The sequence below is a fragment of the Rutilus rutilus genome, assembly GCF_951802725.1.
Source record: "Rutilus rutilus genome assembly, chromosome: 5".
Classification (NCBI taxonomy): domain Eukaryota; kingdom Metazoa; phylum Chordata; class Actinopteri; order Cypriniformes; family Leuciscidae; genus Rutilus; species Rutilus rutilus.
The window spans coordinates 10013300-10040595 of record NC_140213.1 but is presented as its reverse complement, the minus strand read 5'-3'; the positions used below and the strand labels follow the sequence as shown (position 1 = coordinate 10040595).

The following is a 27296-nucleotide window of genomic DNA, read 5'->3' as shown; positions in this document are numbered from 1 at the left end:
CGTGGCTTTGGAAGGAGCCCAGAAGGGAGGGGGTGGGACTGAATGGAATAAGTAGCTGTGTTTATTGCAGCCCTGCGAGGACTACAGACACTGGATTTTTATACTCTCTTTTTCAGAGTACTTACATTTTAATTATGTATTGGTATATAAAGACAGTTTAAACAAATTTGGGAAAAAGCTTTCGAAAAAACCTGCCTACCCCACCTTTAATTAATTATTAGCTTTTCATCAATTTATGAACCCCCTGCAGTCCCCTCACAAAAACCTCTTCCTACAGTTTGCCTACATAATCCTACATGACACTTTTATTTAAGAAGAGCAAAAGCATTCTTTTCCATCATGTGACCCTTTCAAAAATGTGCTTTAACGTTCAATAAATCAGACAAGCGTCATTAAAGAATTAGTATGCAGACAGAAGTGTGTATAAGTTATGGTGCACTCACTTGCACTGCCAGACACACTTCCAATCATTGAGTATGAGCTCATGAGCTCTGTCATCATTCAGCTGACATTCCTCTTCCTCGATCAGCGTGTCACTAGTAGGAGGAGCCCACAGCTGCAAACGCTCAGTCGCCGCCAAGATACGATTGCCTACACGACAAACAGATGTAATAATTACACATACATATTTGTGTAGTGTACCACCAATCAAAAGTTCGGACAAACCTTCTTGTTCTATAATATTGTTACACTTACACTTATCATTACTATTTTCCCCTCATTTTTCAATAATAGTGAAGTCAAAATGATAAAATAACACAAATGAAAGTATGGGAATTATGTATATAACAAACAATGTCTGCAAATATCTTCTCAATGTATTATTTAATTAGAGGGTCCAAACAGAGTAAAAAACAAATGCAAATGGCAAAAAGGGCATTAGTGAACATATTTAGTTCATCCATTAACAAAGTGTATATTTTACACCAACCTTGGGGGTCCCAGGCAAGATTGTAGGTTATAGCACTGAGGAAGAACTGACCAGTCTTTTGCCATTGGTAATTCAGTTGCTTTAAAAACACAACAACATAAAAGATCAGCTGCACTGAGTGCTTTATTAGGAAATAAATGTAACAAATATTCATTTAAAAAACAACTACATTACTGTTTACACAAAAATATTTAAATGTCATTAATATAAAATATCTTAGTAAAATCAGATTTAGAATCAGTAAAGTTCTCTCAGGAAAATATAGAAAGCATATATATATATTTGGGTATATCACTAAAGATTCATGATTATCATATAATCTATGATCAACTGTCCTCCAGTGGAAACTCACCTTGTGACGTTTGTTTGGGTTGGAAGCAATTGGTTCGAAAATACAAACAGTATTCCCGTAAGACGCAGCAATCTAAAAAAATTAATTGGCATTATTATACAAGAGCACCATTGGCAAAGATAAAAAAAAAAAAAAAAATTAAATTCACATCAAAAATCTAGTCAGTGCAGATAACTGGATGTATGTTCATTTATCCATGTTCATACTATGTCAGGAATGAGTTGTGGCATGTCAGATCCACAATAATGTCTATTCATCAATGACAGATGCCAGCGTCTATAGGGTGGATGAAGACAGACATATTAGTCCAGTCATTTTATGAAAAAAGGTTGAACAAATTGCAACAGAAGCAAACTCGACTGATTTTGTATCCTCAATATGTCCTGAGTAAGGAAAAAAAGCCCCGAAGAATCCCATTAGGGGAAAGTTTTGAAAAAGACCCAAATATAGCCTATTCATACGCCTATTCATTCTTTTTCTTACATGAATAGGGTAAAAAAATTAACCTTTAGATATCACCATGAAAATTACTGTGTTGATTACTTGCATAAAGACAAACAAAAAATGTATTACAAGTTTTTTTTTTTTATTGTTTGTTAACATGGACAAACGGTGCATAATCTAATTACGTATGTGCTAATGTAAATAAATACCACAAAAGATCTAAACATTGGGTATAGCCAGGTGAAAATGTATTGTTGAATCTTGTTGACACATAACAGTAAAATACTTGATGTTAAGGTCTGAATGAAACCCATTTAGGCTACCCATGAGCATTAATACATAGAGGCAGGAAGAAGTACTTTAAACCAGCCTTTATTAATTATTATTGCAGAGATGGGGTTTGGGGCTGGGTCCGGGGGACTGTTTCTGGTGATTCACTTTTTATTTTGCCTACCTTTTGTCTTCTGCATTCTCCTTACCATTGTCTCCTGTTCTTCCCTCAGACTCGTCCCCCAGAAACAGTCCGACGGACCCAGCCCCAAACCCCATCTCTTAAAAATTAATAAAGGCTGGTTTCTAAAGTACTTCTTCCTGCCTCTATGTATTAATGCTCATGGGTAGCCTAAATGGGTTCCATTCAGACCTTAACATTAAGTATTTTACTGTTATGTGTCAACAAGATTCAACAAGACATTTTCACCAGGCTATACCCTATGTTTAGATCTGTTGTGGTATTTATGCAAATTAGCACATACGTAATTAGATTATGCACCGTTTGTCCATGTTAAACCATTTAAAAAAACTTGCAATACATTTTTTGTTTGTCTTGATGCAAGTAATCAGCACAGTAATTTTCATGGTGATATCTAAAGGTTAAATGTTTTGCCCTATTCACGTGGGAAAAAGAATGAATAGGTGTATGAATAGGCTATATTTGGGTCTTTTTCGAAACTTTCCCCTAATGGTATTCTTCGGGGCTTTTTCATATTGAGGATAACAAAATCAGTTGAGTTTGCTTCTGTTGCAATTTGTTCAAGGTTGACCCCCATTTTGGCTTAAAATGACTGGACTATATAGTTTATGTTTTGTTACATTTCTCTCTTCTATTCCAGCTTTTACATCAATTTGCAAGTTGATTTCCCCAAACGTGTAAACGCTGCTCCTCACTGAAGCCTCACCTTCTTTCTTTGTGCATGCCTTTTGGGCGGGCATTATACTAATATTTCATATTGTGACATAGACGTTTGAGGAAGTAATAGGACTGGAGCATGGTCTGGTCTGAAGGAATAAAAATCCCTTTGTGGGAGACTATGAGCTTTATACTGTAACTTTGCAAATCGTATACATGCACAAACAGATAATGTACATTAAACACGAAAGGAAAAGGAAAACATTAAAATCATCATATGACCCATTTAAGTATTCCAACCAGCCTGACACAGCAATTAGCTTAAGTGAGTTTGGGGCGGAACTTTATTTTGTCCATCCAAGAACAGATGGTGAAAGTGCAACTCGTTTGGAGGACTGTACACTTCACATTTAATTACAGCAATTGATATATACAGTATGTACAACCAATGACTTTAAATATAGAAACACAGTAAACTCGTATTACTATGAATGGGATAAAGCGTAACGCGTAATATGGCGGAATAAGTCCCGCCTTCTAAATAAAAGAGCCAATCGCCGATTGGTGAAGTTATCGCATCACTGCAGCTGCCGTTAGAAGCTCCAGTTCATATAGAAACAGTCATGTTCTGAGACGCGCTTAGGACTGCGCATAAGCTTGATTCGAGAGTTTAGAAACAAAATTTATGAGACAGCTATTGTCAGATTTCATTGGAGATTTGAAATATGAAATTGAATCATGAGCTTGGTGAACAGTTTGGAAGAATTTGATGTTTCCCTATTCAAAGAGATCGGAGCTGCACTTGCATGCCCAAGAGACGTTTCAAAGATGGCCGCCAAGTAAAATGACTTGTCTTAAAGGGACTTTGGTACAACAACACTGCACTTAAATGAACAAGTCAACAACATTTACTCAAAATCCACTCAAAAATACAGGAAAACATAAACAGTTAATTATCCATTAACATGTTTGTTAGCAGATTTTGAAATACAAGGGAAAATATGGCCAAATCAACTAAACCTGATATTTTGGCTTAGTAATGTTTACTCTTGTCATCATCACTGATAATGTGCACTCAGTTTAAGTGTTTGGTACTGTACATTTTGCGTTTAAGTAATATTGGTTTGTACTATAATTTAAATGTGTTACAGAAGTATTTTTTTTTTAAACTTATATTTGAGGAATATTTTTCAAGATGTTGGTTGTATTTAAGTGTATTTGCAATGTCAGCTTCACATGCTATTATATGGCAGATCAAGATTCAATATTCAACAAACAATACAATAAAAACAAACATTTTATAAAATTCAACTTTGAATAAAGACCAAACTATTTTGTATAAATAACTCGATTAAAGATTCTTTAAATGTACTTGTGATAAAAAATAAAAATAGTAAAGGTTTTTCAAAATAAGTTCTTTAACTTATAAGTTCTGCATATATGACACATTGTATACAAATTCATCATGTTTGGATTTAATATTTTTTAAGAATATGCTGTAATATTCCACACTATTTTCAGGAATATGTACAGTAGTAATTAAAATAGTAAAAAAAAAAATTATACAGCAACACTGCTCATGTTAGTCATGTGACGGTATCACATTTTCATGTCGCGATAATTCCTGAAGCTTTTATCACGGTTTTATCACTATATTGAAATAAGTTGCAAAAAAAATTGTCATTACACTATAACAGGTTTAATAACTTTTTCTTGTAACCAAAAGACCTGAATATTTAAATACAATAAAGACTAAAATGTATAAAGTTTTTCAAAGTGCCTACGATAGCAATATTGTAAAGGTTTAATTATCGTGATATATCGTATTACCGAATACAGGCACATGATGGATTGCTTTTGTTATAGTATTCCTCATTTGTTCAGTGCTTTAGATTAAATGTCTTCTATAAGCATTAATGTAATGTCAAGAAATACAGTATGGTCTTACCCGGCCAAGCTGCTGAGAGCACTCCACACAGCCCACCTGGATGTTTCCATTCTGAGCTCCAGGAATAATCTGAACACACTCAAAATCACTTGCGAGGATCACGATATCACAGCCTGAGCCATATGCCTAAAGAAACAGAAATCATAAAGTTTGTCATTTTTCAAAACTTATTTAACACCTTACAATACAGGTTCCCAAAAGCCAAGCAAAACAACAGTCTTACTTCTTCAACAAGACATTCAAATCATTCAGATTATACTTGTACATGCATGCAATTGCATTTACAGTTTATTTGATCTGTGAGACCATTTCCTGTAAAGGCCCCGATATAGTCACAGCGAAGTCCTTTTTCATTCTTCACATTGGGTAAAAAGGAAGTTGGAAATACGTGAGTTATTGAACATCCGACATCACCCACGCTGCTGAAAGCGACGTTTAGATGAATGTGTTAATTATGTTCAGCGCGCTTTCGTATCAATAATAAAATAAACACACAACAAAAATGACAGCGATGAGAAAAAAGAAGTTAAGAAAGCATCTGATCATAGTGATGGATGTTTGCACGAGCTCTGCAATTCAGCACTCCACTTAAGTCACGTCACGTTTATTTTTATACCACATTACACAATAGATTGTTTAAAAGCAAACAGTTTTACAGTATTAAACATGAAAAGACAGTGTCAGCATCTCTTCCTATTAGAATTACAACTTCATTTTCTATAAAGTGGCTCTTCAGTGCGCTCATATTTTCACTCGCAGATGTCCAACCTCGAGGGACTGAACAAAAGAAATGGACCAGAAACATGTCCATGTCAGCCTCAGAGCCAGACCTACCTATTACATAATAGTTTGGCAAGCTGTTTCGAACTCCCGAAACAAACACAAAATTAACTTTTGATTTGGTTAGAGATGACGTCACACCAGTTCGTTCTTCGATTTCGCTTGAAGTAGCTTATATTGTCGCATTAAGACTACCAACAACGGAAGATTGAAATATGATTATATACAGTATCTGTCAAAATTTTGGAAACATAACATTTTTAAAATGTTTTTGAAAGAAGTCTCTTATGCTCACTAAGGCTGAATTTATTTATTTGAAAATGCAGTACAAACTGTAATATTGTGAAATATTATTACAATTTAAAAGAATTGTTTTCTATTTTAATACATTTAAAAATGTAATTTACTCCTGTGATGACAGCTGAATTTTCAGCATCATTACACCACTTCTTTAAAAAAAGAAAGAAAAAGAAATTAACTTTAAAACTAAAAGAAACATTTCCAACCTTTTGAAGGGTACTGTAAATGATGACAGAATTTCCTTTAGGCATGCATTGCATATTGAATGAAAAGCATTGATTATGTCTAATAAACAAAGGGGGACAAACATACTATTTCAGCTGAGGTCTCCAAGCTTGTATATACGGTAAAGAACTATACTTTTTTATTATTCAGCGAGGATGCATTTAATTAATCAAAAGTGACAGCAAAGAATTTTACATTGTTACAGCAAAACTAATGTTTTCAGCATTGATAATAATAAGAAACATTTTCCTGTCATTTTAATCTAAGAAATGCAACCTTGGTGAGCATAAGAGACATCTTTCAATAAAAAAATAAAAAAATAAAAAAATAGATCCATCCCCAAATGGCTGGGTGGAACCATAAAATTCCTTCCTTATTTTGTAGTTGTATTATTATTATTATGTCACTTTCAAAGTTCACTTTCAAGTTTTGACGTTTCTACATTGGTTGTGGTTCAAGTGAACCTGCTTTGGCAACACAAATGTAGCAATGCGTGTCATAACACAACTGAGAGAGAGAGAGAGAGAGAACCGAGTCAGAAGGGTCACAGTCACACACACATTTACATTCATAATTATACCATCTAAACACAATGTTTTGTGACAATTTAAAATGTTGTGGTAAAATTACAGGGTTAAACACCACCATGAGTGTAATGCTCTGCATAGAGTAGGGAAGTACAGATCCAGTACAGACACAGTGTCCTTCTCTCTAAACAGATGTGCCCATTTGATGATCTAAATATGCTTACTGATGCATGTCTTTTTTTCTGGGTTACAGTTCCTCCTGGAGTTGATCTACTGCACATGCTCAGTTCAGCATTTTTGGTTATGTTTGGAAAAGCACAGTACTACTCATACTGTTATTGCAGTCTGAAAAAGTGTTCTACGCATTAAATATCTGGATGATCTGCTACAAGTGCCAACAGCAGTGTTGTTTTAGTTTTATTGAGATATTGCAGTCTATAGTAATATTTTTCATTAGTTTTTATTTTTAATGTTCATTTTACTTAAAGTTTCAGTAATTCTGTTGTGTGTTTTTTGACATTTTTATTAGTGTTTGTTTTATTTAAATACACAGTTTTCATACATTTGTAGTTATTTTAGTACATTTAGTACAAAAAATATAAATGCAGTCTTGGCAACTAGCTGAAAAAAGAATTTTATAACTTTTTTATTGGTTTTAGTTAACTATAATAACCATGCAACATAGCACACTGCATTAAATACAGTGACCCACAATGCAATATGCTCGACATTCTTTGTCTAACGTGACAATGTTTACATTTTAATAAGGTTGAGTATCGTTTGAATTAGGAAAATAGGACCGTTTACCAATGTTTTAAAAAAATACCATAGCAAAAACAACTAATATAAATGTAAAGCATTATTAAAAATAAGTAAACAGTAATTAAAAAAGAACAAAAACAAATTAGCAATCGCACAAATATACAACTGAACGATCTGAAGATTTTCAGGTATTCAGGTACACATACTGTAAATCTAATGTAAAATAACACTGCACTTTATAAATAAAATACACATTACAAATACAGTTACAAAAGTTATTCAGTCAAGAACAACGAGTGAATTATCTTTTTGCCTTTTGCTGTTTGATAAACATTATTATAGAGATGGCAGCAAGAATATTAGGCTGCTGTCACTTTAAGAGCTGCATGGATCCATTATACTTCTATGCATTTTTTTTTTACTATTTACGTTCACTTAAAGAGGTCATGAACTGAGAAATCAAATTTTACCTTGAGCTTTTGACATAGTATAAGAGGTCATCATACTATAAGAACATCCTGTACATTTCAGTTGCAATTTCGGCACAGACTTTTACGATATGGACTCGACAGTAATGCAAGTATGCAAGTATGTGAAGTATAGTACATGTAAGTATGTTTCATGTATGTAACTGTTAATTCTAATGCCTGATCTGTGACCAGTGATTTCTGATATGTAATGATGCATGTACAGTCAGATATTCTTTATCTGTGTCTGTAAATCAAACCAGTGAGTAAACTGTTAACTTCACACCGTTTCTCTTAGTAGGCTGAAAATAATCTGTTATTTAAACTGTGATTAAATTATATATAGAACGCGATCAAAGAACGCTCCCTTTGCAATCGATAGAGCTGTCAATCAAACTGCGACTGCAACAAACAAACTCCCGTAATAATCAACAAATCTCTTATTTACATTGTGTTTGCACTACTAGTAATGATGAAGGCATTTGTTAGTGGGCAGAAATCGAGTTGCAAATTCATGTGATCAACATGCCTGTGATTGGCTACATCACTGCTCATCACTGCAACCTTTCATGCCACGATCTAAATATAATGCTATAATCAACTTTTCACGATTAGTTAACCTTGAGAGCATTCTAAAGTAAAAGTAATTACTTTAGAAGTAGTAAAAGCATTCTAAAAGTTTTCAAGAGAGTTAAACATTTAATACTTTCTTTTAAAAGCTATTTCACATTCAAAAGATGTTAGCTAATCACAGCAGTGAGCGTTTACACTGAAGTCTCACAGCAGACACGCTCCTTAAACCAGCTTAATCAGCAGCCATATCACCCAAGACTGGTTTCCCACTGAAGCTAAGCAGGGCTGAGCCTGGTCAGTACCTGGATGGGAGACATTCTGGGAAAACCAGGTTGCTGTTGGAAGAGGTGTTAGTGAGGCCAGTAGAGGTGCTCACCCTGTGGTCTGTGTGGGTCCTAACGCCCCAGTAAAGTGACGGGGACACTATACTGACAAAGAGCACCGTCCTTCGGATGAGACGTTAAATGACGGATGGTCATTAAAAATCCCAGGATGTCCTTCGGAAAAGACTAGGGGTTTAACCCCGGCATCCTGGCCAAATTTGCCCATTGGCCTCTATCCATCATAGCCTCCTAATCATCCCCATATACACTGATAGGCTTCAAGGTCTCCTCTCCACCAATAAGCTGGTGTGTGGTGGACTATCTGGCCCAATATGGCTGTCGTCGCATCATTCAGGTGGATGCTGCACATTGGTGGTGGTTGAGGAGATTCCCCCTTCCATGTAAAGCACTTTGAGTACCTAGAAAAGCGCTATATAAATGTATCAAATTATTATTATTAATATTAATTAAAACAGAGCATTCAAATCAGAGGGCTAAAATCAGGGTAGGAAAAATGCCTTTTATTGCTAAATTATGACCATTTTTTAATGTAGAAATCATACTAAGTGCACCACAGGAAACATTATAAAACAATGCAGTTCATAACCGACTATGTTTACGAGAACATTTTGACATATTTTTGAGTGTATTTGTCTGTTCAAGTGCAAAAAGAGAACTCAGTTCAGTATCGTCCACTATACAGTGGGTGCTACTCAATAATAAAATTGATGCTTCCTCGTTTCCTTGCTCCTCAGCCCTCCATCGTCTCACCTGGAAACCGATCAAAGAAAGCCATCTTGAAGGACAACTCAATTCTCTAATTGCACCGCGAGGAGGCGAGGAGTGAGGAAGCTTCCAGATGAGCCATGAGCCACAGCTGTATCCTATGCACAGAAGTCTTTCTTGTTGAGAAACCTGACCCATAAATTCTCTTTCCCCTTTACATCTGTCACAATAATTAGAATTTATGCTTTTCCTTTGCAGTTTGAATTAACCATACATCTCACATATTTCAACAGGGCATCTTGCGTTATTATTTATTAAGAATTTTTTAAATAACCAAACTTCACCAACATAAGGGCAGATCCTTTGAGCAAAGCAGATGATGCTTTGAAGTGACGCTCGAATGATCAAGAATATTCCAATATACATAAGCTTTCCTTCGATTCCTCCATCCTCATTTTATTTCCTTGCAACCTTCCCTCGCATCCTAAGAGGGGTGGAGCTGAGATGCGAGAAAAGGAAGCAAGGATGCACAAATTAGAAATTAGAAGCACCCAGTATAAGAGGCGGCCTTCTGTGCGCACGTTTTGGATGTGTGTGCAGCATACGGGTCTTCTTGCGTTTGAATGGTTTAAAGTCATATTAAAATCCACACAAAGGAATCGATAACAGGAATCAAAATTGTAATTTTATAACAAGTATCCAAAATCCTGACCTTAAATATCGGATTCCATTTTGGATTCCCAACCCTACTTTTTAAATCAACTGTTCAAAGGCGCAAACTGCTAAATAAAATTTTAGATGATAACGGGACGTACTCACTAACGTAACGAGGTCATGTGACCAAATTTGATTTACAAATAAAACTAGGCCTATGTGCACTATAATGTATATTCTATGCAGTAGTAAGCAGTACATAATTGGTACATTGTAAACACACATGCACACACACAGTTTGCCACAAGCCATTAATCAGTCCAGACTGAAAAGCCGAATGCTGCACCTGTTGTTCTGAGCAGTGTGTGTGTGTGTGTGCATGTGCTCATCCTCTCTATGACTTATTAATGGGAAGAGAGCACAGAGGTACTGAAAGCAAACAAGCTCAAAATTAGCTTTATATATTCCCATTATAGACACGACTGAGCAAACACACGCAGCAGTATGAGGTGTGTGTACAGAAAACAGAGAAACCCTTATAACATGAACATATAGCCTAATTCCATTTCACAAAACATTCTTAAGAATAAAATTCTTAACCACTTTTTTTCTTATAATTTTCTAAGAAAAAAAGATATGAATATTTTGTATTCCTTAGACAAAGATTGTTCTTAAGCCAAAATTTACGAAGTATATAGTGCTGCGACACTGCAGCTCGTGTCGTATGGAGCAGAGCAGAGTCTTTCAGTTTATAACTGTAGCGTCCGTTGTCCAACTGAACTAAATGGTAATTTATTTCTATAAAAAAAGCAAAATGACAGAGGGGGCGGTGCCATGCTGGGAAGTAATGTAATGGGTGTATGGCCGAACACAGTGTAACACCGCCTACCGCAGCAATCCTGCTAAAATAAACTAATCTCAACACAGTTGAATTTAACTCATTTGAACTTAATTTAAGCTCAAATCAGCTAGGCTGAACTCAAACTGACTGAACCAAAGACTATAGATATACAAAGACAGTTCACTCCTATTACTTATGAATGGGAGAAACTACAATTGCAATATGGCAGAATAAGTCCCGCCTTATAAGTAAAAGAGCCAATCACTGATTGATTTAGTAAGTCAATGCAGCTGCCATTAGAAGCTCCAGTTCCCATAGAAACCTGAGACTCGGTTATGACTGCATATGCGCATTGGCTCGTCTAGCCTGAAATGATTATTTTTTATTTAAGCATAAGAAACAAAATGTATGGGACAGTTCATGTCAGATTTCGTTGCTGATTTGAATGTTATTTAATTTTGAGTTCGGCAAGCAGGTTGAGAGATTTAAGGATTCCCCCACTCAAATAGATAGGACTCTGTCTTGGATGCCCGAAATAGCTGCCCGGAGGCGAAGCAAATATGGCCGCCGAGTGAACAGACTTTCCTTAAAACTTTAATAGAACTCAATTAGCTGATTACAAATGAATTGAACAGAATATAGTAGAAAACACTAGAAAAAACACTAGGACACAGAACCAAACCATGTAACAAATATGTGTACCTGTATCATTCCAGACAATGTGTGTGTGTTCAGTGCGGTAAAATATCATTCATGAGACACTATGAGACTGAACACAACTAGAGCAAGACATCATTCATCAATCTGAGAGGACATGATCCTCTGGGAGAAGACAAATCGACTCATCCTGCCCGATTCGGCTCTGCATGCCTGTCAGCATTCCTGATCCGACATGTGTGCAGTGATTGTAATACCCTTCAGAGCTCAAGACTAGTCCAACCGAACGCTTTAATCTCATAAAGGGCTATTCCACAGTACGTTAACAGCTACTGACAAACATTAGCAGCACTGTTTAAATACTAAAAGACCTTCATTTGTAAAGTATCAGCTTTAATACACCATATACTGAACTCAGATGGCTCAGTCAACAAACAAGAGCAGATCAACTAATAAGCAAACGTCATCTATTCAGCTTTACCATGTTTGAAATATGAAGCTTGTATTTTTGTAAAGCATTTAAAATGAATATTTCAGTTAAAAAAAAATCTACTTTTGTGGTGGGATTGCCTTTCTTCTTTTACACTACCAACAAAATTCCCGTAGTTACTATTTGCTCTTGGTACTTTATGGTGAAACAACCACTTGTCTCTTCCTGGTATCAACAAGACAGGTTTAATTGTATGCTTTACCGAAAGTAAAAGTGAAAGACTATATATAACTCTGTACAGACTGGTTTGGTAAGTGGTTATATCAACATAACCACTATAATAAGCACTTTGGTTTAAATTAAATATTAAATTAAATTGGTTCATCACATTAAGTCTTCAGAAGACTTGAATTAAACCGCTCAATTCATATAGCTGATGTTTAGCATGTCTTTATGAACTTTTTGAAGCTTTGGTTGCATGGACTATCAATGCAGAAATCTCTCACATTTTATTAAAAATATCTTAATTTGTGTTTCGAAGATGAACAAAAGTCCTATGGTTTTGGATGACATGAGGGGGAGTAAATAATGACAGAATATTCATTTTCAACTATCCCTTAAAAAATCCCATAGAAAACCACAGCACTGTTCATGCCAACATCTATACAAGCTGTTTGTCTAAAAAAAAGCTTGTTAATGCGTCATAAGCGCAGTGATAAACATCAGCTCATGTGTACTGGCAGACATGAGCCATATTTACATTTTTCAAACATCCAGCTCCAGAATAACATTTTAAAGCAAGTTCTACAGCGCCAGCACCTGATTTGGTAGCACTGAGGTGCCGAGGGGTATTATTAATGCATTACGTTTTGTCTATTGGAAATGCACATTTGACTAACTTAAAGGGGTCATCGGATGCACATTTTCCACAAGTTGGTATGATTCTTTAGGGTGTTCATGTAAAGTTTGTAACATACTTTGGTTAAAATTCCTCAATGGTTGTGTAAAACAACAGCTCTGTTCACAGCGACCCGTTTCGGTGCATGTCTCTTTAAATGGTAATGAGCAACTGCTCACCCCACCCCTCTCTTCCATGGGGGGGGGGGGGGGGGGGGGTGTCACACAAGACACATTAAGGCTGCGTTCCAGTCCACTTTTAGACACGCACTTGCGAACTTCCCTAAGCACTTCCCCTCGGGGGAATCCTGCCGCCATTTTGAAGTGCGTTCCACTTCGTGAAGTGGACGAGGGAAGTTTATATGGACAGACCCTCGTTCCCTCGATTTTGACCGATTTTGTCTACTTCATATGTACACTTCAGGCACCTATATGTCCCACAATGCAGTACGATTGTGACGTCACCACATATCTCGTCTAATCACCACCACAACAAACAACTCTATGATATATTAATTATAATTTTTTTTACATTTAAAACAACCCAAACACACCTATAAACATTTGGATGCTGCATTAAATTCTTAAAGGAAAAATGGCTGATCCATGGCTGATTCCAAGTGATCAAGGGCTTAGGGCGTTCCAATTCAGCCCATTGCAGTTTCCGCCAGTAGTGGGCACTCGTGCAACGTAAGCAATGACGTACATCTGAGAGAGCGAGACGGAGGGAAGTTAGCGAGTGAAGGGCATGACAATTTTGGACTGGAACGCAGCCAAAGTGCTGCCTAGGCGGACAGTATACTAATATGCTAATACGGGTAATATGCTAATACTGGGCAGTCCGTCAGCGGTCGTGGGCGGAGCACGAGCAATATGACATCATATTGCTCAGAAAATCCAAACGGCTTAATTATTGAGAGTGTTTAGACTTTTTGAGGATAAAAAAGGAGAGAATGGAATTTTTTCATTGTATGGTGGTTGTGTCCACACACTGCAAAGAAACATTTATATACAAACACCATATAAAAGTGAATTTTGCATCCGATGACCCCTTTAAAGGGTTAGTTCACCCAAAATTGAAAATTCTGTCAGTAATTACTCACCCTCATGTTGTTCCAACCCCGTAAGACCTTTGTTCATCTTCGGAACACAAATTAAGATATTTTTGATTAAATCTGAGAGCTGGCTCACTCCTCCATAGGCTTCTAGGTGACCGAAACTTGCTGGCCCAGAAAAGTTATTAAAGAGATCGTTAATATAGTCCAAGTGACTACAGTGGATCAATCTTAAGTATATCAAGCGACGAGAATACTTTTTGTGCGCAAAAATAACGACTTTATTCCACTATTCATTTCCTTCTCTCTGGGCCTCGAGTTAGTTCATGTAGTGTTTTAGCGCAGCGCGTCTGTGTTGTACGTCACAAAATAGCCATTTAGTCACAGTCTAGAGCCCTGATATCTGAATGTTGCAACTGTTGATGAAATCTTATTCCAGTGAGGTTTCAGCACTCAAATAAAACCCAAAGGCATAGAAATCCTCTAGTGCCATGATCCACCCTTTGCTCATGCTGGTTAATGATCCCAGCAGGCCTCAGGATGAGGCGTCTGCAGGAGTGGAAGTGTGTGTCAGCCTTGAGTATGGCGTGAGTGTAAGATATTCAGACACACACGCTGGGCTGCATTTTCATGCCATGTCTAATGACAACTGGCATTCCTACACAAACACACACTACTATCCACCATTCCACAAGCCCAAAACAAACCGCTCCTCCTTGCAAAACAGCAAAAGATAATGAAAAGATAAAATAGGTTCCTTCTTTGACACCCTGTGAGTTTGCCATATCATGTGCAAGCCTCACGCTGTGGTTGGTAAGCAGGAAGCCAAAGAGTTCAGAAGGCTTGACACCCAAAAAGTGAGACTGACAACTCTCACAAACCCAGTGCTGAGTCTTGTTATCTACTCAATGCTTTACTCCTCTGCTACGATAATACAATGTCTTCAAAATATTTTAATTTGGGAATATTTCTTGACAAAAACTGCCATCATGATTTATTAATTAAATTAATCACAATTAATGGAATACTAAAGTTTGGAATACTTAAGATTTTTCAAAGAAGTCTCTTATGCTCACCAAGGATGCCTTTATTTGATGAATAATGCAGTAAAAAACAATAATATAGTGAAATATTATAACAATTTAAAATGACTGTTTTGGTATTTTAATATATATTTAAAATGTAAGTTATTCCTGTGATAGAAGGATATTTGGCAGCCATTGCAGCCTTTTTTACACTAGCATTCCATACTTTTATTCAACAAGGCAAAAAGATTTATATTTCAAATAAATGCTCATTTGAATTTTATTCAACAAAAAAAATCATGATTTTTTTTTTTATCAATGTATGTACAGTTTCCAACTAATTAAGCAGCAATAAAGAACCATAATTAATAACTGAGCACCAAATCAGCATATTGGAATGGTTTCTGAAGGATCATGTGACATTGAAGACTGGAGTAATGATGCTGGAAATTCAGCTTTGATCACAGGAATAAATTATATTTCACAATATAAATGTATTCAAACAGAAATCAGTCCTTAAATATTGTAATAATATTTCACAATATTAGGCTAATGGTTTTACTGTATTTTTAAATCAAATAATTACAGCCTTGAGTATAAGAACATATTTTCAAAAACATTTAAAAAAAAAACTTAACCAGTGTGTATAAATAATTGATATTAATTCAATAAAGGTACATTTATCTTAGGTCATATAACTGCTAACCATCTCTAAACAAATGATTCTGACAAAGTTATGATAACTTTGAAAAGTATTAGTTTAAAAGTAAAAATATGAATTAATTGCACAATGTTTTCTCCAAATAGCATGTCAGACCACATGATATCAACTTCCTATTTAGACCAGTGTTTCTCAAAAAGGGGCCTTCAATCAGTAAACATCTGATAGAGCTACAAGATGAAATTCATATTATTTATTCAATTTATAAATTATTTATATTAAAACAATTTAACTCGAAATCAAAATGTAAACTGAAATCACAAAATAAATTGTGTTAATTTAATTAGGGATGCACGATATATCGGCTGATATATGTTAATTTTTGATGTTATCGTTATCGGCCAGATAAGAAAATTTGGCCAATATATTAAAGCGATTTTTTATTTTTTATTATTGCTTGAAATATGATTGGAATCACATTTAAAAAAAGGAAAATACATTTAAGGTCATATAGGCTACATAAAAGTATAATGAGAACATTATAATTGTGTGTTTGGGACATGGCTTTAAATGGTGAGACTTTTGTTTTTGTAATCAGGCTCTCAAAAATTAGGCTATATAAAAATTTGGATTTAGATTTATTGGCCAATATATAATCGGTTATCTGCTTTCAAATATAAAGAATTATCGGTTATCGTTATCGGACTAAATTTTCATACCGGTGCCCATCCCTAAATTTAATTTATCAATATTTCCAGTTTCTGTTCCTTAAAAAAAAAAAAAAAAAATTGTCATCATTATATTTTTGAATATTGCTTTGGACAAAAAGGGGCCTTTGAACAAAAAAGAAAAAAAGAAAAGAAAAAAGTTTCACACAACAGGAATTTCCCAGCACCTATATTGCCCAAACACAGCTATTGCGAAAGCTAATGACAATCGTTTCCCAGGAGATACTGATCTCCTGAACTGTCCAAACTGACCTAATCATGTGGAAGCATGTGTGTGTACTTTCTGATGGAGAAGCTGTGTTAAACCACAGAGATATGCTCAGATTGAATTGCAGGTTTCAGTTCTTGTATCTTCTCTCTGGAAGCCGCTGACTGACAAATCAAAAAGTCCACATCAGATCTGCACCTTTCCTTAAAAAGACATTTCAAACAACACAATCGTCTTCTGATCTACGCCATATTTGACAGCAGATATTGAGCAGCCAGTAATATTCCAGCACTGATCACTGCAGTCTTCACGATGAGCTCAAAAGATCGAAATGGCGAGATAGGAGTGCTGCCAAACAGCTTGCTGAATCACATTTCCGCATGTTTTATAGTTTTAATGCCAAACAAGCAAACAGCCTGATCGGGTTCCATCAAGCATCCTCCTATAAGCACCATAATATAGCTAATATAAACATGCAATGCATGTCATGCAATCATTCTCTTGTGCATATTTTTTGTGTGTGTGTCTAAGTTCACTACACATTTATGCAACATTTTTGTTGTACAAATGCAAATAAAGGCAATGAACTGAGTAAACATTCTTAATGCAGGACTAATTCATTGATAGTGCACATCATGCAGTGATTGCGTCTTTACATTAGAGTCGCCTGTCAACTGTACTCTCTGACGTCACTGTGTGCACAGCTGATGGGCTCAACATCCAGGCACAATGGCAGTGTCTCATAACCTACTAAGCAACCTGGACAACATCCATAGACAGCATTCTGGGCATCACAATCGTCCGATGCTGTCTAGGTACTAGGCGGCTGACTAACTAGGTTGTGCCAACGAATATCATCACCCTTTGCTGCTATGCATCATCATCATCATCATCATCATGAGTGAGCATTGCAACCAGATATAAACATGCATTGCATGTCATGCAATCGTGCATGTTAGAGTTTGCATAGATAGAGACACACTGCAGGTGTGCGTGTGTGTGTGTGTGTGTGCGTGTTACTGATCTGCAGGGACACACACCGCGGATAACCTTGAGGATGACAGATGGCACACTGAACTCATACACGCATCATGAGAATGATGAGGATGATGATGATGGTGATGATGATGATGATGGTGGTGGTGGTGGTGCCCACAGGCTGCATGCACACGCGTCACGCTTGATCATCGATCACGCACAAGCGTAAAATAACGCGCCGCGTAGGTTTATTTCTCACCCACCGTGAACGGGACGTCGTGGACGCTTCCCACGGAGTAGCAGCAGTCCCCTGGGTTAACGGCCCCCGTCAGCACCTGGTGCAGATGCATTTTTGTTGATCACGCTGACGTTAAATTATTTACAGCAGCGACGCTTCTCCGCCCGCTAGGTTTCTCTCCATCTAGACCGGGAATCCCATCCGCCCGCGTCCGGCCTGGCAGCCGCTCATTCGTCTCTAAACACCCCGTGCGTTTAAACACACACGGGCTCTGCTGAAATACGTGTCCCGCTGTCCACTTTCCCGCATAGAACGGTTAAAATCGCTCGTGTCGCGTAGCTGTCAACATTAAGGAGCGGATTATACGTTTCTCCTCCTCCCGCTGCTGCTGAAACTGGAGCGCGCGGCACGATCACCGCAGCGGCGCTCGTGCTCCTTGTGCGCGCGACCCCACGCCAGCGAGAGTATAGATGTACAACAACCAGAGGCTACAGAGTTTCATAAACATTAAACTTGAATTGGTAATGTTAGGATTTGTATACTAATAATAATAATAATAGTGATAATAATAATTGTTTGGATGGTTTCACATATTATATTAAAGAGAATAATAGAGAGAGTGAACATTGTGTTTATGGGCGTTTACTATTTTACAAGCATGAGACCGTTGAGGAAGACATTAAATTAACTCTCATTGTAGTGTGCCCATAAATAATTTTCACGTAAATGTTTAAAACTGTTTATACTCATTATATTGGAACAATTGCGGAAGAAACTCAAACGCTGTGAGTTCTACTGTGTCTACATCTAGGGCATTTAAAGCGCTTCCATGTTTTCGTGGCGCGCGCACGAGAGTGACGCGTCTGATGCACGCGGTCATTGATCGGTGAGCTGCGAGGGTGAGGAAAATTAAATGCGGGGGTGTTCGGTGGGTCCTGTTCAATACAGATCACACAGAGCTCAGGTAAATAATAAAGAAACTGAGTTATTATGTATGATTTCACACAGTCCAGGATGAATTAAGCCCATATTCACACTCAGCGCTACAATTGATCACGCACAGGGAATCCCAACACCCCTGCACGCGCCGGTTTGGTGTGTTCTGAAAACAGGTTACATGACATTCATAACATTACATGAAGTTCATAATGTTATATAACATTTGCACAATTGACAGTCATGGTATGACATTCATAACATGACAAGACAATAACATTAAATATAATATATAGAAAAAGGCATTCAGAATATTACAACATTGACTTATAGCATTCATAATAATTTTTGGCATAGCATGGCATTCTTTATATTAAATGACATTCATGATAATACCAGTCACAACATCATATGACATTTGTAACACTGTGACATCAAAACATGATAAAACAATAATATTAAATGAAACTCATAATAATGTGTCATTTATAAAACTCCACTTGGCTCAAATCATAGCAAACATTACATGACTTTCATAACAGTGCATGGCATTCATACATTCATAGCATGGCATTCATTACATGACATGGACTTTATGGCGTGATAAATTGCATGCATAATAATACATGCCATTTGTAATATTGCATGACATTCAAAACATGATGCAACATTAATAACATTAAATGACTCAGCATGATGAAATGTAGGCCTATAACGTTAACAGTCATGGCATGTTATTCTTAACGCTAAATGACATTGACAATGCCATTCACAACATTTGTAATATTACATGACATTCATCAACATTGACAGTCATGCCATAATATTATTGAAATCATCTTCATAATAACAAACTACAGGCCATTCACAACATTTCATGACATTTGTAACATTAAATTACATTCTCACTAATCCATGACATAACATTACATGACATTCACAATAATGCATGATATTAATAAGATTACTTGGTACACAACATTCACATAAACAAGACATTAAAAATAAGACTCTGCATGATACTGCATCCTTTGTCAATTATTTATTTAAGATTTTAAGATATGCCTGAGAACTATAACAATAAATGTGTCATTTTGAAGCTGATTTTCAATGCAACATCAGTGACTAATGGAAATGATCTGTGCATTGTGTAAATGTCCATATGCACCAACAGGAAAACACCTGCAGCGAAGAGAAGAGCTTGTCACACACATTTGCTCAGTCTGACTGATTCAGTGACCGGGGGGCTCATGATCATGTGGTCTGTGTGTCCCAGATAGTGTGTGCAGAGGTCACTCACGGACAAAACATCCTCTCCCGTGAATTCCACTTCACAAACAGCTACTATTGAAACCTTATCTGGGTTGAACATTGACTTGTGGGATGTGCTGGAAGTTTTGAATGAATCTTTGTCGTTTCAAGAATGTGGCTTAGCTTGATAGCGCATCACATGGGCATCGATTTTAATCACCACCGCAGAGTATTTATAATGTGTGAAGATGCCTCTTTTGCTGTCCTCCTGCATGTTTACAAGAAAGCTCATGCACACGAGTGTTATACAGTATCACCAGAATGACACTGAGAGGAAGTGACAGTCGTGCTATAGCCAACAGCAAAGATCACCCTTGGTTCCTTTGACACAGGGATTCCTACAAACACACATTTAGCCTCTAGTATCAGTATTTCAGTAGCCTCGCTATTTCGCCTCTCATTTTGAATTATATGCTTTATCCAATATCCATTGCTGGTAAATGCTATGTTGCACTCCAGGCTGTGTTTAAAAAAGCATAGTTTCTTCTTAAGACGAGTCTTCAGAGAGCTGCTGAGATGCAGAACATCACTTTACTATGGAACTTTCACAGTACTGTGTTTAAATGAATGGCTGACATCTGTGTGACTAACTACTTTATACCAAAAATACTTTTTTTTTTTTTAATGATCATATAAGAGACGTGCATGGAATAAATAGATTATGTTTAAAAACAATTGTTTAAAAACAAAAATACTTTTTTAATTTAACTATTTTTCCCTCAGTTTATGGGTCAAATTTGAGATGCACATTTTAGTTTGAATCTATTTAATTAAAAAAAAACAATCATTTAAAATATGATTCAAATAGAAATTAAATACACATATGATAAACATGAAACAATTTCATGAATTAAAATTCTATATTTATTTTATGTGGGGCTTAATGTTAAAAAAGGTGTCACCGTCAAGGTGGTCTAACCATGCAAAAATGTATTAAAAATATAGTGAAAAAACAGTTTCAACCCATACTGCAAATATATATTCAGTAGCCTATATAATAGGCTATATATGGGGAGACCGGGGACGGTTGTAACACTTTTTTCTTCAGCACCTAAAACTACCTTTTTTTTTTAGCTACACGTCTGAAACTTTTAGGCAAAGTACCCATATTTGTCTACTACAAATGGCAACAATTTAAATTTCTTCAAATATATCACAGACTTTGTGAGATGATCATGAATACAAGGTGGTCCTTTGTTACAACCTACCCCACTACTGGGGTAGGTTGTAACACATACTGGGGTAAGTTGTAACAGGTAGACAAAATGCACAAACACTAAGGGTTTTTATTAACAACATTTTTATTTTAAATGAATGGCTGCAACAATAAAATGTGTGAATATGGGGAGTGTATGTGCATATTTTGTGTGTTCTTCTCATCCCAGGTTTGTGGATGCCGTATGTTGAATTCCACCGCGAGTTGATAGGCAAACTGCATCTTGATTTAAGAATTTTTTGATATTTGGACTGGAAACAAGACAAAAATACTAAGTAAGAAAAACATTTTTTGCAGTGTATGTGTTGGTATTTATTTAACTTTGACCTGATTTTAAATATGTTGTTTATCATTCACAAATTAAATTGAGTTTGCATAAAAGGTCCAATACAAATTAAGGTCACTTTCAAAACACGTGTTACAACCTACCCCGCCACTGTCACTATTGTTTAACTAGCTGTATTAGCATTGTGCTTTGAAATTAGTAGGAGGTTGATACACCATTCTTTACTATAGAAACTACAGTTTGACCTGATATAACTCATACAACATTATCTACAACGGTAGAAGTACTAAACAAAATATTATCTTATGTTTTTTTTACGTTTGTTTACTTTTTTACCTAAGAATTTGATTTTCTGCTGTAGCTTCAGGAGAGATTGCAACGCAGACTTGAAAACCTCCGTGTGCGATCGTAAAGGAAGCCTGAGGAAACTGAAACTGTCACATAACTCATATCTTATCCCTGATTGGTGGAATTGGTAGTGTTACAACTAGCCCCGTGTTACAACCGTCCCCGGTCTCCCTACATTTTTTTTTTTTCTGGCAAAAATATATTTTAAATATATATTATAGAGAACAAATTAAGTTTTTCTTTAAATGCTACATATAGGCTAAATGTATTTTCTTGGTTTAAATACGGACGGAAAAACATATTTTAGATACTTTTAAATATATATATATATATAATGTCATGTAATGTTATGTCATGACTTAGTGAGAATGTAATTTAATGTTACAAATGTCATGAAATGTTGTGAATGGAATGTATAATGAATATAATTTAGTATTAAGAATAATGTGCCATGTCTGTTATAGTGTTATAGACCTAAATTTTATCATATATGATAAATCATTTAATGTTATGAATTTGGTTTAAAATATTAGTTTAAAACAATTTCACAAAAAGTCAGTGCGGTATAAAAGGTCAGAGGGCTTTCTTCGGGTATTATAAAGTCCATGATAATCATATTGTCTGAAAATAATATTGTCATTTGACAGGTACAAGTATTTTGTTGAAAACAAAGTATGAATACAAACATCAGATTTCTAAGAATCTTCTAAAAGTTTAGATTTTTACTAGATCTTTAAAAAACATAAAAAACAAAAAAAATTTGACCCTCATCTTTTAAAATGCAATCAGTTGGCAAAGAATGATTTCTACTTGAAGCTGTTATTATTCCTTTTCTAAACTCTCATGAGCTGAGCTCCTTTTTCTGCCAGCCGAGGTCATCTCACTAAAGGCATCTGTGAATGAACTTTGTCTAATATACTGTGATTAACTCTAGTCTGATTTAATCTCTTACAGTTGGTTTATGGCCACTCGTCTTCACTAAACTCACCTGATCTGACCTTAACACATCCTCAGGGATGTGGCAGTTGGGTGTGGTTTGTGCGTTCCTCTATAGTGGACTAGTTGTCGGGTTGATGAAAAGCCTATTGTGAAGCACATTTTAATGGTATTTGATGGCCTAGCTATCACACATCTGCTCTCAGTCTGTTTCTGAGCTTGGTTCCCACCACTCACTTCCCTCTGCAGGTCTATTCTGATGCTAACCCCAGTTTCAGACTTGACAACAGCTTTCAAAATAACTCAATTAACTAGTTGTTGGTCATTATTATTTTCCTTTGCCCGTGTGACATCTATCAGAAAAGTAAAGTAATTTCAGAGGAGGAGAGAGTTATTCAATTTTGATGACAGTTCTTAATATTTCCTCTTCAGAATATGATGCATTTATACATTTTTACACAAGACCAAGAACATTTATTGATAGAATGAATTTTTATTTCATGTTAACATTAGGTTCAGGGGATTGTGAATGCAGAGCATGCAGTATTCAGTCATGGAATAATAATCATGTCAGAACCAATTATTTCTCTTCTTCCCAAATAGGCCTACAGGTAGCCTAGTCATCGGCTCATTAATTTTAATATCGCTGTTTTTGTTTATTTGTTTCAATGTTTGAATGAGATTTTTGTGCATGTTTGATATTGAAATGTTTGAAGCTCTTGATGTCTGAATTCCTTTGTTTGAGTTGTACTGACATTGGGTAGGGTATTTTTATTTTATGCTTTTAATGTTAAAAGCTCAGGGAATGAGATAGGAATCGGTGTTGTGCCGAATTTTAACTCCCGCTGACCTGACATGGGCACGACCGCATGGAAGATGTGTTTGCTAGCGCCACCCAATGGACAGCACGGGGCGAACAGCGTGCACTTGGGCGGGGCTAAACATGTTACTCCGCCCACAATTGATCTCATTGGTTAGTGGCAAAGTGGTGCCTCAGCAGGTTTTCATTTCGCTGTTCTTCAGTGTTTAATTACAATATTCATTATGTTATTAATGAATGCTTATCAAAAGAGTTGAAAAATAAGATATTTTGAGACAGTTCTCATGTGTTTTCTTCGGTGCAGTACAGTAACTGTTTTTAAATAATGCTTTGCTTTGGCTTTGTCATCACAGAAACATTGCACAAATCCTTTCTCCTTGGCTTGGCTTGAATACTGTCAATGATATTACGATGATATACAATTGAATAAATAACTAAAAAAGCACTGGAGCATGTTCATTTGCAAGGTGGTTTGACACTGTGCATGGCTAAATCTACTGGGCCTTTCTCAGCACCAGTTGTGGTGCTATGGCAAGTTTATAGAGCTGATGTGTTAATTACTACTTGATTTTTAACCAATAAATGTATCTGTGTAAATGTGTTTAATGTTTACCATTTCAGTATTCACTGTGCCCTGTGACATAAGGCGCCTTTGATTTTACAGAGGTAAGTGAAAAAGGCAAACCCCCATATTTTTTAAAAGTATAACTCAAAAAGCTTTTAAAGCTTTAATGCTTAGCTTTTCTTCTCTTGAGCTTGAGAGAACCTTTTAATTACCGTATTTAACAGAATTATATTACATACTGGCACTACTTTTCATTACAGGTCTGAAAGAGTTCAAAATTCTGTTTTGTTTTTGGCTACAGGTGTTGTGAACTGGGAAAAATGGTACAAAACATCCAAGGCTCAATTGCAGGTGCTTTTTGATATCAACATTCAGACTGAAGGCAAAAGTGGCACAAATCTTTTTTTTTTTCATGAGAGAAGTCACGGACAATTATTGCTTGTCAGGTATGATTGAGTTCTCATTCATTCTATGGTATATCTGCAAACAGTAGTCCGAAATCTTAAAAATGCTGCCTTCAGAGGATGCATTGCAAGGTAGGAAGGCATCAAGCCATGTCCGAATCCACTGTTAGCTTCACTTCCTGTCTCCTGAGATCCCTTCATCTAATCGATTTTTGACGGCAGCATAGATGTATCCTTAGCTGTCTTTGATATCCCACAAACCTGTGTGTTCCATTCCCATGACAGCTAAAAAAACAAGAAAGATAGCATCTGAAAGTTTCGGATGGTGGTCAGTTTGTGCGTAAATGTACGTTTTTGACCAACGTTTTACACTTCTGATGTAATTTCTAGCGAGAAATTATTATTGTAGTAATAAAATATTCACTTAGTTTTCACCAAAGCTCCCTCTGTTTTGCTGTATATCATTAAACCGTTATGCTGCCTCAGAGAAAAAGTCTGTCTGAATTCAGTTTAGTGAGGTACCAGCACAAACGCTGCAGAGTCATTGCCTGATAGGGCAGCGAGGCTACAAGTCAGCCGCCTATGTTTTCGGACACAGCCAGTGAACAAAACTCCGAACAAAATTCAAAATTCAATTCATTGCTTATCAAGGCGAACGTGATCCAAATTAGCCGTTAAGCTTTCTCCAATGAGCCACCAACCCTTGTATCTCCCAATAATAAAATAAAACCATCTCTGGTGGGATACGTAAATAAAAAAATAAATTACCTTTGTAAGGAAAGCTATTCCACTCAAAGATGACTTATTTCTGTAAACTTTGTTTATGTACTATAATAAGATAGTATCAGAGCCCGTCTACGGAGAGCCTGCCCACTCCCTATTAAGCTCTATTGTACCGAATTTTGGTTGTAGTTCCACCAGAGTTCCACTGGGGGCGATCGCCATGAGTGCAAAATGAATGGGAGTCAATGGGGCTAGACAGCTAAATTAGTCTCTTTCACCCGATTGCCGTTGAGAAATCTCAGATCTGATTGTAGATTTTGCAAGTTCAACATGGGTTTTAGGTCGAAAGTTGAATGAACGAGTACTTATGTCCTTTTGATTTCTTACAGGTTGAGTTGTTGTTGCCCATAACACGCTAGCATTCTGCTAATGAACGCTGATTGGTCAGTGAAGGACTGATTACGACCAGAGATACCGCTTGATGGCATCGTGTCATCCGCAGCGGGACCAGAAACAAACAAAACAAAAACTCTTCTAGCACGTGTGTTTACCTGTGTCAGCTGTGTTGTCGATGCCTCGAGTGAAAAGAAAGTGCAGAGCGCGAACGCACCAGAGTGAGTGAAGGATTGCCGTAAAGCAGTATCTCTGGTCGTACATGTGTATGACGTCATTGACACTTTAAAAGACTGCAATGTGTAATTTATTTGCATCTCCTTTCGAATTCCACATTCAATTTACTAGACAAAAAATGATATCCTGAGAAAAGTGGATTTTTATTGGTATAGCGCCATAGACCTCCATTCATTCTGCACTCGTCATGTGAGCGCCCTCATATGGAATCAGAGAGGAACTGCAACCAGTTCAGAAGCCGGAAGTGTACTGAGAGTGAAAGTTCTCGCCATATTAGACATTCTCTGATAGTATGCAAAATGATGCAGTATTACCATAAAGAGGTCAAACAAACTATAAATCAAGTATACTTAAGGCCCGTTCACACCAGGGACAATCGAACTATAATGATAACTATAAAAAAAAAAAATGCTGCTAAAAATCATTCTAAATATAAAAGAACAGCTGAGTCCACACCCCAATTATAATGGTAACGGCACAGAGAAATTACATTGGAATCACTTTCAATACTAAACCACCAGTTTCAAGGCTTTAGCCTCAGACTAAAACGCAAGTTTGAGCTGTTTTAACCGAAAGCAACTTGCTCTGACATATCTTAAAATATGTCAGTGCCATTGTTTTGTATCAAGATGCACACCAGTAATGTTTTTTTAAGGCACATTTATAAAAGCTACTTAAATGTCCTAATTGAACTAAGGCCTAATCCTGCCTAATCTAAGCCCTGTCTGTGAAACCAAGCCAAAAAGCACTCAAAAACTGAAAGTATACTCTTATTTTTTAGTGTCAAAGCAGTATATTAATTGCACACTTGATTAAACCACTCTTTTGTAAGGGAAAGACAGAAATCTCTTAGTTTAATTAATCATATTTTCATTTGTATTTCGAAGATGAAGACAAATAAACATGAGGGTGAGAAATTGATGACAGAATTTTTTTTGGGTGAATCCTTTTTCTCATATTTTTCTGCTAAGAAATAGACCCCAGTAATCTCAACAATATTTCAACAAATTTGCCAAAATATCAAAGTGTGCAGTCACAAGAAGACATAAATCCTAACGATCCAAGGTATACATATTCATTTAATCTTACTCTTGGTCAACAAATGTGTGTTTGAGTGGAGTGAAAGGATATTTAGGAGAAATATCAGAGAGCATCCTGATGCTTAAATTAAAACACAACTCTGAGCATTAAACATTTCCCCTGCTAGTTGTGTTTGGACATGTTTATGGTTTATGGTTTTCTTTTATTGTGTGTTTACCTCG

The 27296-nt window shown here is 36.3% G+C and overlaps 1 protein-coding gene across 9 annotated transcripts in view; it reads right to left on the bottom strand.

The window, feature by feature from the left end:
- The window catches only part of dmxl2 (Dmx-like 2), a 71516-nt gene extending 53233 nt beyond the window's left edge, over positions 1–18283 (bottom strand). For 5 of the 9 annotated variants that reach the window (XM_084408687.1, XM_084408684.1, XM_084408688.1 and 2 more), the window contains exons 1-5: positions 17885–18282; positions 4805–4930; positions 1284–1355; positions 932–1010; positions 444–591 (exon numbers count right to left, since the gene is read on the bottom strand). In XM_084408687.1, the coding sequence (XP_084264813.1) occupies positions 444–591; positions 932–1010; positions 1284–1355; positions 4805–4930; positions 17885–17971 (512 nt within the window). In that variant the 5' untranslated portion in view covers positions 17972–18282. Of the gene's footprint in view, positions 1–443; positions 592–931; positions 1011–1283; positions 1356–4804; positions 4931–17884 lie in introns of all 9 variants that reach the window. The other 4 variants (XM_084408682.1, XM_084408683.1, XM_084408686.1 and 1 more) reach the window with 1 other exon arrangement.
- Between the last annotated feature and the right edge of the window lie 9013 nt (positions 18284–27296).